This window comes from Ammospiza caudacuta, chromosome 10 (genome assembly GCF_027887145.1).
Source record: "Ammospiza caudacuta isolate bAmmCau1 chromosome 10, bAmmCau1.pri, whole genome shotgun sequence".
Taxonomy (NCBI): domain Eukaryota; kingdom Metazoa; phylum Chordata; class Aves; order Passeriformes; family Passerellidae; genus Ammospiza; species Ammospiza caudacuta.
This window is the reverse complement of record NC_080602.1, coordinates 7196939-7211975: the sequence shown is the minus strand read 5'-3', so window position 1 is coordinate 7211975 and position 15037 is coordinate 7196939. Positions and strand designations below refer to the sequence as shown.

General features: G+C 53.7%; 1 protein-coding gene across 1 annotated transcript in view; it reads right to left on the bottom strand.

Annotated features, from left to right (window-relative positions):
- Positions 1-273: 273 nt before the first annotated feature.
- Positions 274-15037, bottom strand: part of LOC131561693 (hydrocephalus-inducing protein homolog) — a 34406-nt gene continuing 19642 nt past the window's right edge. Inside the window, exons 6-14 of the mRNA XM_058811068.1 lie at positions 14466-14670; positions 13095-13284; positions 9238-9461; positions 7280-7347; positions 4888-5120; positions 2881-2981; positions 1499-1634; positions 887-949; positions 274-333 (exon numbers count right to left, since the gene is read on the bottom strand). Of these exons, the coding sequence (XP_058667051.1) occupies positions 274-333; positions 887-949; positions 1499-1634; positions 2881-2981; positions 4888-5120; positions 7280-7347; positions 9238-9461; positions 13095-13284; positions 14466-14670 (1280 nt within the window). The remainder of the gene's footprint in view (positions 334-886; positions 950-1498; positions 1635-2880; positions 2982-4887; positions 5121-7279; positions 7348-9237; positions 9462-13094; positions 13285-14465; positions 14671-15037) is intronic.

Genomic DNA, 15037 nt, shown 5'->3' with positions numbered 1-15037 from the left:
GCTCCGTAATTGTGCTCTCTGTTCCAGGAAGCAAGCAAGAAAGATTTTAAAAAACCCAAAACAAACCACAACAGAGAAACCTAAAAAACCTTCAACAGCTCAACCCTGCTCAAGTCATTTCTTTAGGGACAGCTACCACTCTCCAGCTGAAATGCTGGGCTTTTGGGGAAAAAGAAAATTACATGTTCACCTCCAAATTGAAAAGGATTAAGCTAAGAGAACCTTTCAAACTAAAAGTTACTGTCCGAAAGGTTTTATCTTTGCAAGAAATCTCTAGGTAAGACCAGCCTGACGGTTAAACAACTGGTTCTTCTGGTGGGGAGAAACCCTCCTCTTTAAGGGAAGCAGCCTGATAGTTAAAAGCACCTGTTTGCTCAAACTTCAGGCTCCCTGGCACAGCCTGCATTGCCTTTCCTTCCTGTTCACTGATTTACAGGCAGTGCCACGACGGCCCGGGTTCAGATGTTTGGTGCCATCCGGGGAATTTGGCATTGCCATTTCCATATGTTTTATTCGAAGTTTCAGTCCTTGCAACCACTCTTCAAATGCCAGCTTTCCTTTCTTTTACAGAAAGCTCAAGGTTCCCACAAGTCTTCTGACATCCTCTCTTGCGCTCAGAGAGATGACATTTTCAAACAGATGTTTCCAAAGTTACCAGCATTTGAAAGAATAATGACCTCAAATGCCCCCTGGATTCCAGCTGAGCCCAACTCCATTCTGTGTCAGACACTGAGATTCCCACCTCTAAGGCAGGAGCTGTTTGTGCCCCCGTCCCTCCTGTCCTTCTCCCCAGCAGCCTGTGCCTGTTTTCCCCGGCAGAATCCCTGTCCCTGTGCACCCTGCCAGGAGCAGCTGCACACAGGCTCACATCTCCCCTTGCCCTCACCAGGGGGTTTCTCTCATCCCCGAACACGCCGATGAGAACGTTGGTGCGATGAGTGCCCAGGGCCTGCACTGCCACCACAACTGGGATCTCTGCTGTGCTCTGGGGCTGCACAATCCCACAGGGCTTGGGGCTGGAGTAGAGCACAGCAGAGTCCTCCTTGCGCTTCTGGAAGGGACACAATGAAACGCAGATTCAGAGGGACCTCTCAAGAAACTGTAGGCTCCTTAACATCCACCACAACAGAAACTTACACACACCTTTAAAGCTCCCCAGGACAAAGGTCAAAGGCACAAACAAGATGCAAGAATTGTAGGTTTAGCACTCCCAGGGGATCCTGCAAGAAGGCTGCCAGCACAGGCACTGGTGTCTGTGGGTGCAGCAGCTTTTCACAACCCTCTAAGATCTCCCACAGGAAAACACCCTGAGGACTAGAGCATCAACTGTTTTTTCAGGAGCTTAAACTGCCTCCTAAAGTTTACAGTTTGGTAGGATCCTGCTCTCAGCAGATCTTTAAGACTGAATAGAAAGCAGCAAGGTCTTATCCAAACCCTTTGTTCCCCTAATAATCTCCTCAGGAATATTTGACAGGAGAAGGTGGATGTGATGCCAAACCTGGGGAATAAGCCCGTAGCAGCCAGGAAGGTGGCTGGGATTCCTAATGAGGATCTTTCTCTCGTAGGGCACCTTCAGGTGGCACTCATCACACAGCACCACTGGGGAGGACACTTGGAGCTCAGGAACGAGACATCTGGGCAAAGAGATGACCCCAGGACAATCAGAGATACTGAGAGAATGGAGAATGCCTACCCCCAAAGACTGTGAAATGGAGCAGAACCCATTGGTCACTGTCAAATGCATATTGAAGAGCCCTACAGGGATAAATTGCCTTCTACCTCTTCCCACTCCCACATGTCTTGTCAAGGAGGGGCAAACCCTGAGAGGCAGCACCCAGAGGCTGCCAAGTGCCCCAGGCAGAGCACTTTGCCCCACAGCTGCCTCAGCCCCTCCTTTACCCAAGAAGGCTTGCAAGGACTCCTGCAACAGTGCCAGTGACCCACGAGCTCTGGGGAAGCCTTCCCAACAAGGATCAGTGCTCCCTAAGGCTCAAGGAACACACAGCTCCAGGGTCTCAGTAAAACTGACTCCCTTCTCTGCCATTGTGCTGTTGCCCTGCCTGAGAACTCAGCTCTTTGCCCCAGCCCTGGAGGGCACGAGACAGCAGCTGCCCCACAGAGGGGCTGATCAGCCCCTGCCAGGCCCTGCAGCTCCCTGGCTCCTTCACTGCACAGCTCCAGGCACTGCCTGGCCCCAGCTCCACCTGCTGTACACAGTGGCAGCCCAGGCACTGCCTGGATGGCTCTGCCTGGCACAGGGAACAGCACCAGGGAGCTGCATCCCTCTGGGCATCACACTGACACCCACAGCAGCACAGCAGCATGGAATTCTGCTGCAGCAACAACGACTTTTGCTCTCAACTCTGACAACATTAAAGCTCAAAACGGGAAGCAGAGGGAAGGACAAAAACTGGAGCTGACCTGCCACATCAAGGGCTGCTTTCCCCTTGTCACACCTTGCCCTCCCCACTCTTGCTGGGAGCCACTTCTCCCCTGCCATGTGCCCTCATGGACAGAGGCAGAGCCTGACTCTCAGCAGCTGCTTGGTGTGGCCCAAACCAGTGCACCGTGCTCACAGCCAGCACAACTCCACCTCTTGCAGCCTGAAGGAGAGGAGGCCCTCAGGAAATTTGTTCCACCTCAAGCACCAAAAACAAGGCCAATCAATGATATAATTCCTGGTGCCTTTAGAAGAGGGCCCAGGACCGTGCTGGGCTGTGAGCAAACGTGCTTTTCACCACGGGCTGCTGCCCAAGCACTGCTGTTCTCGTGTCCAGCTGGCACAACATGAGGGCATTCAGCAGCACTTCTCCTTGGCAGCTGCAGCCAGCACAGCCTGGGCAAGGCAGTGCCTGGGGGAGGCCAGGCAAGGGCTGGTACCTGGCTGTGATGATCAGGGATGCCACTCCCTTGCCAATACCCTCCAGGTCCACCAGCAATCTCCGGTAGAACTCCATCACCGTGTTGGAGCACAGGGTCACCTGGTGGAAGAGAAGAACAGTTAATGCTTCCTTACAAAAGCTCATTACCCACGGGTGATAACCTCCAGTTCCTGAGGGAGGATTTGCCCTTCATTCTTCTGCTGCTCCATGTGTAGAGCACAGTCTCAGAGTAACAAAAGCCTTCTGGCAATACCACATTTGTTAAACACACCTTGCTATAAGGGCACAGGTCAGTGTTGGGAAATTTAGGAGACTAGAGAATGTAAAAGTACAAGACTGTGGCTAATTCCAAGTCCTGCACCTGTGAGATAGCGTGTCCTTGGGCCTAGCTGTAGTAGGATAACAAATAGTGAGAGAGACATGAGAAAAGAGAGATGTAACCCCTAAGGAATGAGGAAGAGTTAATGGTATAGTTTAACCAATAGATTGCTTGGCTTACAGAATATTCATAAGCTTATTATTTGCTGTATAAGTGTTTGAAGCTTTCTTCAATAAACTGGACCTGTGATGAACCACCTGGTGTCCTGGTCCCCTTCCTATGTCAGGTCAGCTACGTTAAAACATTAGACTACAGCTCCATGCAACACTGCATTCAAATTAAGGGGCCAATTTCTCATCTGACTACAAAGACATCCATGCCGAGGAAATCTGACTCGACCACAACGAGTTCAGCTTTACAGCAGGAGGCTGAGGGCAAAGTGTGGCCCAGCAGGTGCTGGGCAGTTCATGGCTGCCCTTGGACCCTGACCCCAGGCTGGCTCTGAGAACTCCGGCCCCACGCCAGGAGTGGGGAACTGCCCCGGGCTGGGCATTGACCAGAGGCAGAACCCTCAGAACTGCCCCAGGGTGAGCACTGACCAGAGGCAGAACCCTCAGAACTGCCCCAGGCTGGGCATTGACCACAGGCAGAACCCTCAGAACTGCCCCAGGCTGGGCATTGACCACAGGCAGAACCCTCAGAGCCTCTTGCTCTACGCCGCAAGAGACAAGCCACCAACGGGACCAGGCAGAGGAGAAAGGAGGAGGATCTCTGTCTTGAAGTTCCACAAGGAAGGGTTTATTCCAAGCAAAAGGGTCAAAGCCAAAAGAGCCCTGGACACTCCCGTGCAAGGGCTTTTGTACAGATACAAATCAGAGGGTGAATACAAACAGCAAGCCAAAAGGGAATCCTCAGGGGAGCACTGAGGGGATTACATCAAGTGTCTGGGGCCACTTTGGGTAGGAGGGTGGGGAGGATGGCTCACTTGGGCCAATGGGGCCTCCAGGAATAGGGGAATTCCAAAGGGGCATTGCAGACAGGGATTGGCTCCAGGTTAAATTGGCAAAGAAGGTTGGGGAACAAAAGGGGCTGGGTTTGACAGGCAGGGAAAGAGCTGGAACAAGGGGCAGGGAATGGCATGAGGGACAGCTTTGAGGGAGGCTAAAACCCAGGGGTAAACCAACTCAGGGAGAACACGGGGTACCACAGAACAAACCACTTAACAAGGAATCAATACAATAAATTTGAACCGCTACACATGGCTGCAGAGTTTTTTGTCTCCACTGGAGCTTCCTGCAGTGAACACAAATCATTCTGCTGCCCAGGAGGGGGGAAATGACACCACAAAGAAAAGCTCACTGCTTGATACAATGACATCTCTCTAACAGCCACCTTCTGCCCTCATCCTTGCTCTGCCCCATTGCAATCAAATCAATCGCTCTCAAAAACACAAGAATGGCTTCAGGCCTTGACCATAAGGTCTGTGAACTCAGGCATATGATTTTGGAAAGCAAACAGTGCTCTTTGAGGAACATCCCGAGTAAGCCAGCCAGCAGAGGCGTCCCAGCAGTGCAGATCTCTCCGTGCCAGCATGCTCCAAGCTGGCACCAGAGCTAAAGCCCTCCCACCCTGCAGTGCAGCTCCAGCCCTGGTGCTGCAGCGGCTGTGGCTGGGCTCTTGCCGTACCTCGATGTCCCGGTGTCCCTGGGGGAGGATGGTGCCTCCGCTGGGATTGATGGTGAACTCCCTGGGCTCCACACGGAAATGGATTCCCTTGCTCCAGGCCGGGTCGGTGTCCCTGCGGATCTGATCCACGCTGTCCACAGCCGGCTGCGTGCCATCGTCCGACATGCGGAGCTGGAACGTCAGGGGCACCGCGGAGCTGTTGGTGAGGCGGCAGCGCTGCGTGTAGGGAAAGCCTGGGCAAGGACACAAATATCCATTCAGGCACCCAGCAGGCCATGATCCTGGGGGCAAGATCCTGGCAGGATCAAAGTGGCATTGGAGTGGAGCTCTCTATGATCTGAACTACAGCTCACCCAGAAGCTGCGTGAGGAATTAATCGTCACTTAGCTCCCTTTGACACAGATTCCAGACTGCAGCCTTGAAAATGTCCACTCCTAGCCCTGCTGAACACTGCAAGCTTCTCTCTTTGTGATGGGGCCAAGCTCCCTCACCTGCCCCAAACCAGCACCAGTTCTCTCTCAGTGATGAGTGTGCACCCAGACCCAGCATTTACTCTGAGAATTCAAGCTGTCCAATTCCCTGCTCAGCCTGCCAACACTCCCACCTTTTTCAAGACATATAAAGAGTGAGTTGTCAGTGAGAAGAAGCTACAGCAAAAGAAAGTGAGGATGGAATCCGCAACTAGAACGTGAGGCAAAGAACCCTAATGCAGCTTCTCTCTGCAGGATCCTTAAGGCATCTCTTGCTTTGGGCCAAACAGACTGAGCACGTGACAGCTCAGAGCCCGCTCAGCTGGGGGCACAGCCGAGCCTTGCTTTGAGATTAGCAATCAGGAACCAGGTCCCACCTCAGCCCACAAACAGGGACATCACAGCCGTGCTGCTCACTGAGAGTGCTGCCTGCAAGGGTTTACCCCACTTTGGCTCTGAGATTTGCTTTCCATCCTGCAAAGCCAGAGATACAGCCACTCATGGTGGGGATGTCCTGCAGAGCGCGCAGAGCAGCCACAGCCTGCTCTGCACTGCACATCTGGCTGGGCTGGCCAGCTCTGTGGGCAGGAGACTTCTCCCCAGGCCTGCTCACCAAGAGTCAATGGGACACAGATGGGGAGGAAAAACAACTGCAGCTGCAGCCCAGAGCTTCTCTGTGCCCATCCAAGTGACCACTGCCAGCTCCAGCAGGGACTCCAGCAGGGAGGCAAGAGAGGCACAAAAAGGACAAACCCAGATGTCAAAACCTCCAAGGAGACTGAGGCCAGCACATGCAGACAACAGTCAAGAGTTACAAAGAAGCAAAAATACAACAGCTGCCTTCAGCCGAAGAGCCCTTAGGAATGAAAATTGATTCAGCAGGATCAATCTCCTGCTTCAGAACCATATTTCCATCTCTTTCCTTTCGTGTTTCATTCCTTCCAAAGTCAACTTGACAAGCGCCTCTGTGGTGATGCAGGCTGGGGAAGAAGCAGCTCAAGAAAGGCAATGAGTTTCCTTCAGAAGTTCATGAACTTCATTGTTCTGGCTTTAGGCTTGGCAGTGAACGTTGCCCTGGGTCTGGGAAGGGGGACAGGGGTTCTGGGGGGTTTTGGGGGGTTTTGGCCCTGGGCTGGGCTTTTCCCTGGGGGGTTTTTGGGAGTTGTGGCGTGATGCCGTGGGCGGCTGTGCAGTGGGAGCTGAGGCTGGGCAGGGAGCGGAGCTTCCCTTCCTCCCGCTCGGGGGTCGCAGCTCGGCCGCTGCTGCTGCGGGAGGTTTGTGCTTGGCCCGGGGCTGCCCTGGCTGCAGCTCAGCGCTGGCACCGACCCTGCCTGCCTGCCCCGCTGCTGCTGCTGCTGCTGCTGGGCACTGCCCGCATCCCCCTGCCCTCTGGGGCTCTGCAAAAGGAGCATTTCCTCCTTCCCTTCCCTTCCCGCACCGGCTGGGGGGGATCCCTGGCCTGCCAGAGCCCACAGCTCCTCCTGCTGTCACCAGAACTCCACCAAAGGGGAAAAACAGGACTGGGAAATGTCTGTTCTTGCCTTCTTGTCTGTGCTCTCCTGAGACAGTCTAGCAAAGAACTGTTATTCCTTTTCCCACACTTTTGCCTGGGAGCCCTGTCATTTCAAAGGGATAATCATTTGGAGGGAGGGGCTCATCTTTCCATTGCAGCAAGATTCCCACCTTCCTTGGCAGACATCTGTCTTTTAAAGCAGCACAGAGACACCAGAAAATTCTGCCTTTCTATTCCTTGCTTCCACTGGATCTCACAATGGCAAAATGCCCCCTGAGGCAGCAGCAGCAGCAGCAGCTCTGCAGTTCACAGCCTGAAGAGGCTGCTGGGGCAGAGCAGGAGTGAGGGATGCTTTTCTGTTGGAAGGCACACATCCCTGAGGCTGTGTCCCAGCCCAGGGAACACTCACCAAAGGAGATGTCCCCGAAGTCGAGCTCAGCGAGGTCGAAGTGTAAACTCGGTGCAGTGACGCTGCCCCTGCAGGCCGAGGACAGAGCAGGCAATGGCTCGGTTAAAGGCATTGCAAAGCTCCGGCTGTCGTGGCTCGGGGGCACAAAACCCGGGCTCAGGGCACCCGGGGTTTCCAACCAACACAGCCCCGTGTGCTCAGCACAGGGCCCTGGGCACAGGAGGCAGCTCCAGCCAAGGGGCAGCAGCCAACAGCCCCTGATGGGCTCTGGGCACAGGGCAGGCAGGAGAAGCCCCCGGGTTGCTGGGGGTCCCATGAAGGACCCTGAACACACACCCAGACATGGCTCCGTGCCTCAGTTTCCCCATCTGCAATGGCATGGACATCAAGGTGTCCCCACTAACTTCTGTAAGCAGCCCTTCCAGCCACAGCTTCCCTGCTTTGCTCCTTCTGAGCTGCAACTGCTGTTCCCATGGAGGAGCTTTCTCAAGAGAGTTTGACCCACACAATCATTACAGACACTTTCTGAGATATAAATCCAGGGCATTCCCAAACATCCTCTGAAAAGAGCAGCAACAGTTCTACCCAGGGCACAGATGAATCCTAGAGGAAAGGACCAGCTTGTCAGCAGTGCACCAGCTGGCACAGCCAAGAGCAAGAGCTTCAACAACCAAACTTGGCTGTCCTGAATCTAGCACAGAACCTCACCTTCCCTTGAACTCAGCAGGCACACTCCAAAAGCCACCAACATCCACTGAAATCAGCACTTGAAGCTGCACAACATTCACCAGTTGATTTCATGGTTGATGCCAATCAGTGCCCACTCTGCCTTTTGGTTCAAAATCAAGAACCAGTCAGCTGTGTCCTCTATTGTACTCACAGGACTGCCCCTGGCTCTGCTCTGCACATCTCAACAAGAGACACCTGCCCCTGCTCAAGGAGAAAGCTGCTTATGCACAAACAACCCATGGCCATTTTGGGGGAGGGACAGAGGAGAATCAATTATTTGATGGTGAAAGGTTCCCTCTTGATTTCCAAATGAAAAAAGCAGCACTTTTCCTCCAAAAACAAAGGCAGCAGATTTGTTTCTGCACTATGGGCAGACCTGCTCACCACTTTTCTCTTGCTAAGGAATAACTTCCTTGTTCTTCTTTACCCATCTCCCTTATCTCATTGGTACCATCAGGTGCAGATTGCTTTCATTTCTTCACTGCCTTGAGCCAGTGCTGCCCAAGAGCAGCAGCCCAGCTCCAAAGCTGCAGAGCAGCCAGCATCAGCTCTCCTGCTTCCACTCCATTATCCTGCAGCACATGGCTCAGGCTGGCAGGGACAAGGCCTCACGCTGCTGTGGTGCTGAGCACTGAGCTCTGCCTCCCCTATGATCCGCCCTTCTCCCTGTGGCTGGGCCAGGATTGTCTCTTGCCATGGCACCAGCCCACAGTTCCTGACTCCCACATCAGCGCTTTGCTGGCTGTGCAAAGGAGGCACCAGAGCCCTCTGGGCACAGGAGCTGGGGGCACAGCTTGTGCCCCACAGCATGGCCATGAGAGGTGAGCTGAGGCTGCTGCTGCCCATCTGGCATGGATTATTCACACAAGGTTTTACAAACACTGCTGCTGCTGCTGCAGAATCAGCCAGGCTGGCCCATCTGCAAAGCCCTGGGGGCCTTGCTGGGTGTTCAGGTGGGACATCCCAGAGCAGCTGCTGCCCAAAGCTGATCCATCCCACTGCCTGCCATGGCCCAAGGCACAGGGAGATCCCTGCAGGGACGAGTCATTCCAGCTCCCAGCCACCACACAGGGCAGGAGGCAGCCTGACACCAAAGCAATGCCAGCGGCAGAGCAGAGATTCAGACCTCAGGAAACACCTTTCTCCTCTGCTCCACCCCAAAAGGAGGCAGGTGGGGGATGTCCCAGAGACAGCTACAGATGTGCCCACCCAGCTCCCAGGGTCCTTACTTGATGGTCAGGATGGCAGGCGTAGGAGATCCAGCCACACTGAACTGGAACTCCTCCTCAAAGCTCCCCAGCACGGTGGCACTGAAGGAGATCTGCACACTCTGGCTCCCACCTGCTGCAATGATGCCCTCCTCGGGGGCAAACTTGAAACACAAGCCCAGGTTGGTGGCTGAAGGGAGACAGGTGAAGGGAGCATCAATAGCTCCTTGGTTCATCAGTTTCACCTGCAGCAGCAAGAGAGCAAAATGGAAATACGTGTGGAATCTCCCCTTCTTGTGAGTTATTGTCTAATGATGCAATGAACACCCAGAAAAGGCAGAAGATGCTTTGTGCTGCTGAATGGCAGAAGTCCAAAGATTCAACAGGACAACTTCTGCCTTTGGGTTTTCATGCAGAGCAGTGGCAACTCCACAGAACTGCAGTCACCCTGGGCTTATCCCATGGACACAGAGCAGTGCCCCTCTGCCCAGCAGCACCAAGCGCATTGAGAGCTGGCGCTGAGAGCAACGTGGGCTGATTGCAGCTGCCTAGGGAATCACCCCAGAGCTGCTGCTGCCCCAGTGAGCACAGCTCCAACAGCACCATCTGCTCATTCACCTTTTCCCAGACCATGAAAACAATACATTGAGAATGAGGCATCAGCGTCAAAACGTACAGAGAGCACCGTTTGTAACAAATCTCAGCGTGTCTTTCCCATCCACAGCCAAGATTTTGAAAGTGTCTGCCATGATGCAGTGCCTCATGAAGTTTTTGCAAGCTTGACTCTACTGGGGGGGAGACAAATAGGTAGAAAAACCCTTTGCTTTATTCCCAGGAACACTTTTCTCTTTCTAGAGCCAGAGATGCACCAAGGTTGAAGTGCTGTGAGGGACTGGTCAGCAAGGGAGAGAACTCCCAAGGATTTCCTGTGATTGCAGCAATAAGCAGAAGACACTTGGCTGGCAGCTGTTGGCAGTGGGCTGAAGCTCAAAGGCAGCCACTTTGGTGCAGCTGCTTCTGCAGAGCCCAGTCCAAAGGTGCCTTGTGTCTGGCACTGCCACAAAAGCCTCTGAACATGCAGCTTTTTGACCCAGGCTTGGTTTCATGGGCCAAGGAGTTGTTTTGTAGGAAGCCTCCCAGCTGATCCCTAAGGAAGGCTGCCCAAAGGCAGGGACTGGGGCTTCAGGAACAACTGACACACCTTTGTGTCCCCCCAGATTTGAGCAGTCCATCAAATATTCCCTGCTCACAGCTGCCCAGGTTGGCAGCAAGTCCACAGCTGCACCAGGCTTGCTGCTGCCTCAGGAGCCATCAGGATCCATTCCAAGCCCTGCTGCTCACCTCATAGACATGGGGGGTGTTGACGAAAACGTTCCCAAGGTTCAGAGTATGAGAGCTGAGTTCAACCAAGGGTCCTTGGCCTTCCCCTCTGAGCTGCAGGGGCAGCCTGCTCTCACAGCCTGGGGAGAGATGTCCATTGCAGTACAATCATTCCCTCTGCTCCACTGGATTTTCCAGGCTGCCTCAGTGCTAGTCCCCGACTCTGAGCTGGATGCAACCAGCTCCTGATGCTGCAGGAGAAGATATGGACCCTTCTCTTCCCTCAGGACATATCCCCTGAGGCTGACTTGCAATTTCTAACCCATTCCCTGGGCTGCTTTCCAATTTGAGCCACCAGTTTGCTGAGTTTAAAACATCTCTGGTTCCTGTAGTGACAGGCCATGGAGGTATGGGTAGAAATGGAGAGAAAGGAGATTTAGGTGAGATATTCGGGAAGAAATTTTCCCTGTGAGGGTGGTGAGGCACTGGAGCAGGTTCCCCAGGGATGTTGTGGAGGTTCCAGCCCTGCAAGTGTTCTAACCCAGGCTGGATGGGGCTTGGAGCTCCCTGCTCTATGGGGAGGTGTTCCTGCCCATGGTAGGGGCCTTGGGACTAGATGATCTCTAAGGTCCATTCCATCCTTACCATACTGTGATTCTGTGGTTTCCTTCCCCTGCACCTAGAGGAGCTTTGAAATCCATTCAGTGCAGGCACAAAGCTCCAACAGGGTTTGGCAATTGCCAAACTCCCTGGCCCAGGAGCACAGGACTTTGTTGCCCAGGTGCTCCCCTTGTGACACTCAGCACTGTGTTCTATTGCCACAGACTGAGAGCTGCAAGGTGACAACTGCCACACAGGGAGAGAAGCAGCTGCTGGCCAAGGCTGCTCCCTCTACCAACAGCCCGGGCTCAGTGGGCTCAGCCCCCTCTGCTCTGCTGCTGTCTGGGCACTGGGAGGTGGTCCAGGCTCAGGGAGCCCATTTCTAACTCAGCTCCTGCTCCCTGATGATGGATCCATGGCAAATGGAGCCATCCTGGAGGCCAGGGTCCTGCAGGGGCTGAGTCCTTGTTCACTGAAGCTGTTCTGCTCTGGAGCTCTCTGGCCTTTGAGGGAATGCTGGCAAAGCCACGGCATGAAAACCTCTCCCTGCACTGCCTGGGCTGTTCTGGGATCAGTCAGGCACACACAGCATTCTGAGCCCTGGCCTGGCACGGGAGACTCCCTGGGAGCTGCAGGGCCAGGGGGGATGTGCCAGCACTGCCCTGCTGACCAGGGACCCTTCCCAGCACTTCCATGGGAGCCCAGTGGGCTCAGGCTGGCACCATGGCTTCACTGAGGGGGAGAGAGGCAGGGCAAAGGAGCTGCACCTGAGATGCTGCAGTAAGCCACACTTCCATACTCCAGTGCTTCCAGGGGTTTGAAGGTCACCTTGATTTCAGCTGAACAATTCGGCCTGATTTCTCCCTCCTACACCAGAAAGGGACAGCAAAAGATTGGTCTGCAAACTTCACATTCTTGTTTTCACCACCCTCCTGTAAGCCTTTGTTTAGAGCATCAGTGATGAGTGAACAACACAAGGGGCCAAGGAAACACTCCAAACCCAGCCCAACACAGCTCTCAATGCTCAGCTGGTCAGCTCCCACTCTCCACAATATTCCTGCTGCTCTGACACAAGCTCTTGGGCACATCATGCTGCTGTCAGCTACAGTGGGATGCAACTGCCACTGTGCCCTGCTGGCTCTTGGCCTTAGATGGGCCATAGCTGTAACCAAGAAGAGAACATGATCCCCTTCCTTGGAAATAAAAATATTAGTTTAACCTCTACTGAAAGAAAGCAGAGGTTGGGATTATTCTAGGGTTTACTCCAAGATGAGAAGGGTGTTCCACTGTGCACACACCAGGCATTCATCATCTCTCACAATGCCAGTACTCAGAATCAAGGCTCTGGTTGATGGGAGCATGTGGCAGTTTGCTTGCACCACCAGAAAAGGAAAAGGTTTTCTGTCCCTGTGTGCAGGACAACTCCAAAGGCCCATTTTAACCTTCCACCCTGGTGTCCAGGCTCACAGATGACGCTGGAAGGGACACTCAGAAATAGTGCAAGGCATGGTTACAGGAGGGGATTGGCATTTCTGTCATTAACCTTGGGCTGAATTTGGCCTCCTTTTGCTAGGGAACAATTGCAAGCTTCAGGTCAGTGTGTGAGCTGGCAGTGCTCCAACAGCCTCTGCTGAGCCCCACGTGTCAGGGGAGCCCCTGCCTACAAGAACTGCTCCCTGGGACACTGCAAGGACACGCAGGCAGTGCCTTGAGCTCGAGCCTGGCAGCAGAGCTGGGCTTTGTCAGGCTCCCAGCCCTGCCTGGAGCCTGCAGGGCACAAATGCTTTCAGCAGCGAGCCCTGCAGCCTCACCAGAAACTCCATGTCCTCCCTGCCAGCACATGGAGCCAGCTGAGGATCTGCCCAGTGACCGCAGCCGGGGAAGGGGTGGGTGTAGGGAGTAGGGTGGGTGGGAGGAGGAGGAGGAGGAGGAAGAGAATGTTCTCAGCTATCACTTACCATTGGCTCAAGGAAAAAAATGTCATCAGAGAACAGCATGGGGTCTTCTTGCACCTTTACCATCTTCTCCTTGTCCATGCTGCTCAGGAGGGCACTGTGATCTCCACAAAAGCTCTTCACCTTCTCTGTTTCTTTCTCCTCTGGGAAGTTTTCCTGAGACACCTCTTTGGGCGGCCGCAGCAAGCACTGCCTGCAGCCCCAGGGAGAGACAAGGCCAGCAGATGGTTTCATGAGCCACAGATTTGCAGAAAGAAGTGTGAGCACAGGAGAGCAAAGCACTTGAGGAGCAGCAGCAGCAGCTCCCCAGCAAAGGCTGAGCCCAAGCCACGAGGGTCCCACAGGGATCAGAGGACAACTTGCTGTTCCCTGGCCCAGCAGGGAGTTTCACTCCATCCTTGCAAGCTCAGCAGAGGTTTGCAAAGCCAGCATCCCTCCAGAGAGCCTCCTGCCTCAAAGCCTCTGCCACAGCTGAGGGAGAATCAACCAGCCATTTCAAGTGGCTTTTCCTCCCACTGAGCTGCTCGGGGGGGCACAGAAAGATCACAGAGCACCCACTGCAGCATTTCCCTGGCAAGGGGAGACAAAGCTGGCTTGCAGCTACGTGTTACCAGCATCACTCTTTGTTTCTTCCAGTTTGGACCTGCCCCGTTCCCTACTCTGCCTTTCACAAGAGCATCCCAGAGCACTTCCACAGGAAATTGATGAATTCAGGCACCGAATCCCTTCAGGGACATTCAAGTTTTTATATGCAATATGCATGAAAACAGAGGCTCTGAGAGGGGAAGGAACTTTGTTGTGCGGGAGGGAGACAGCAAACTCCTGGAGAGACCTTTCCATGAGCCAGAGCTTTTTGGATCCCATCCCAGTGCATGGCACTAGAATGTCCTGAGAGGGAAAGGATCCTGCACTATCTTCTCTCACAAAAAATCCTCTCTGCTCTGAGAGCACAAAACCTCTCTGACAGCAGCACAGGGACACACTACCAGCCCGCATGGGCAAGGAGATTTTGAAGGAACTAAAGGGAAAAAAGAGGCTGTATCACCTTTGGAAAGAGGGACTGGCAACTCAGGAAATGCTTAAGGATGTTGCCAGGTCATGTAGAAAGAAGAGAAGAGAGACAAGAGCCCAATTAGAACCTGAGGAAATCCAGTCATCCCAATCAACCTTTCCTTCCCAAAATGCCATCCCTGGTTGGAGTATAAATGACCTGGAATGCTGAGTGCTGAGCTCCTGAAGCCCAGGGACACACACCCCAGTGCCGGGCATGGTTCACTTGGCCTAAACCATTCAAAAGCACCAACATCCCCTGAGGCCACACGTTAGTTTCAGTCTTGGGCCTGTATCTCACTGAAATGCATCTTTCAAACCAACCTCCTCTTCGCTTCATTCTCTTCTTCCTCAGTAGCAAAAGCCTTCCACTGGAAGTGGGCTGTGATGTTACTCCTGTTTTCAATGAACAGGGTTCTGTGGCTTGACATGCTGGTGAAAGTCTTGTCAAGCTCCACGGAATTTGGGCTCAGCCCAATGTTGACATCTACAGCTTCTCCCTGGAGCTTTGTGTGGATTCTTTCTTCACCTGGAACAAAGCAAAGGGGAGTCTTTGCTCAGCTCACTGGCTGATGGAAGCACAAGGGACAGAGCAAAGCACAGGGCACAGAAGAAAGTGTCCCAGTTTTGCGCTGAAGGAGCACTTCTGTGGACCACCCCATTGATCACATCCTTCAGCTCTGTGTGTACAGCGTGAGGATGTCCTGGGCACCTCCTAAAACACCTTATTTCTGAGGGTGTTTGTAGAGATTTGGCCCCAAGGGGACAGGATGGACAGGGAGATTGGTCCATGTGCTCCGGTGACCCACTCAGATCACCAGGATTTCTGCATCCAAGTCCTTCAGGTGACAGGGCTGAGGAGCCCTGCTCAGTCCTGCCTTGCCCAGGCTCTCCCT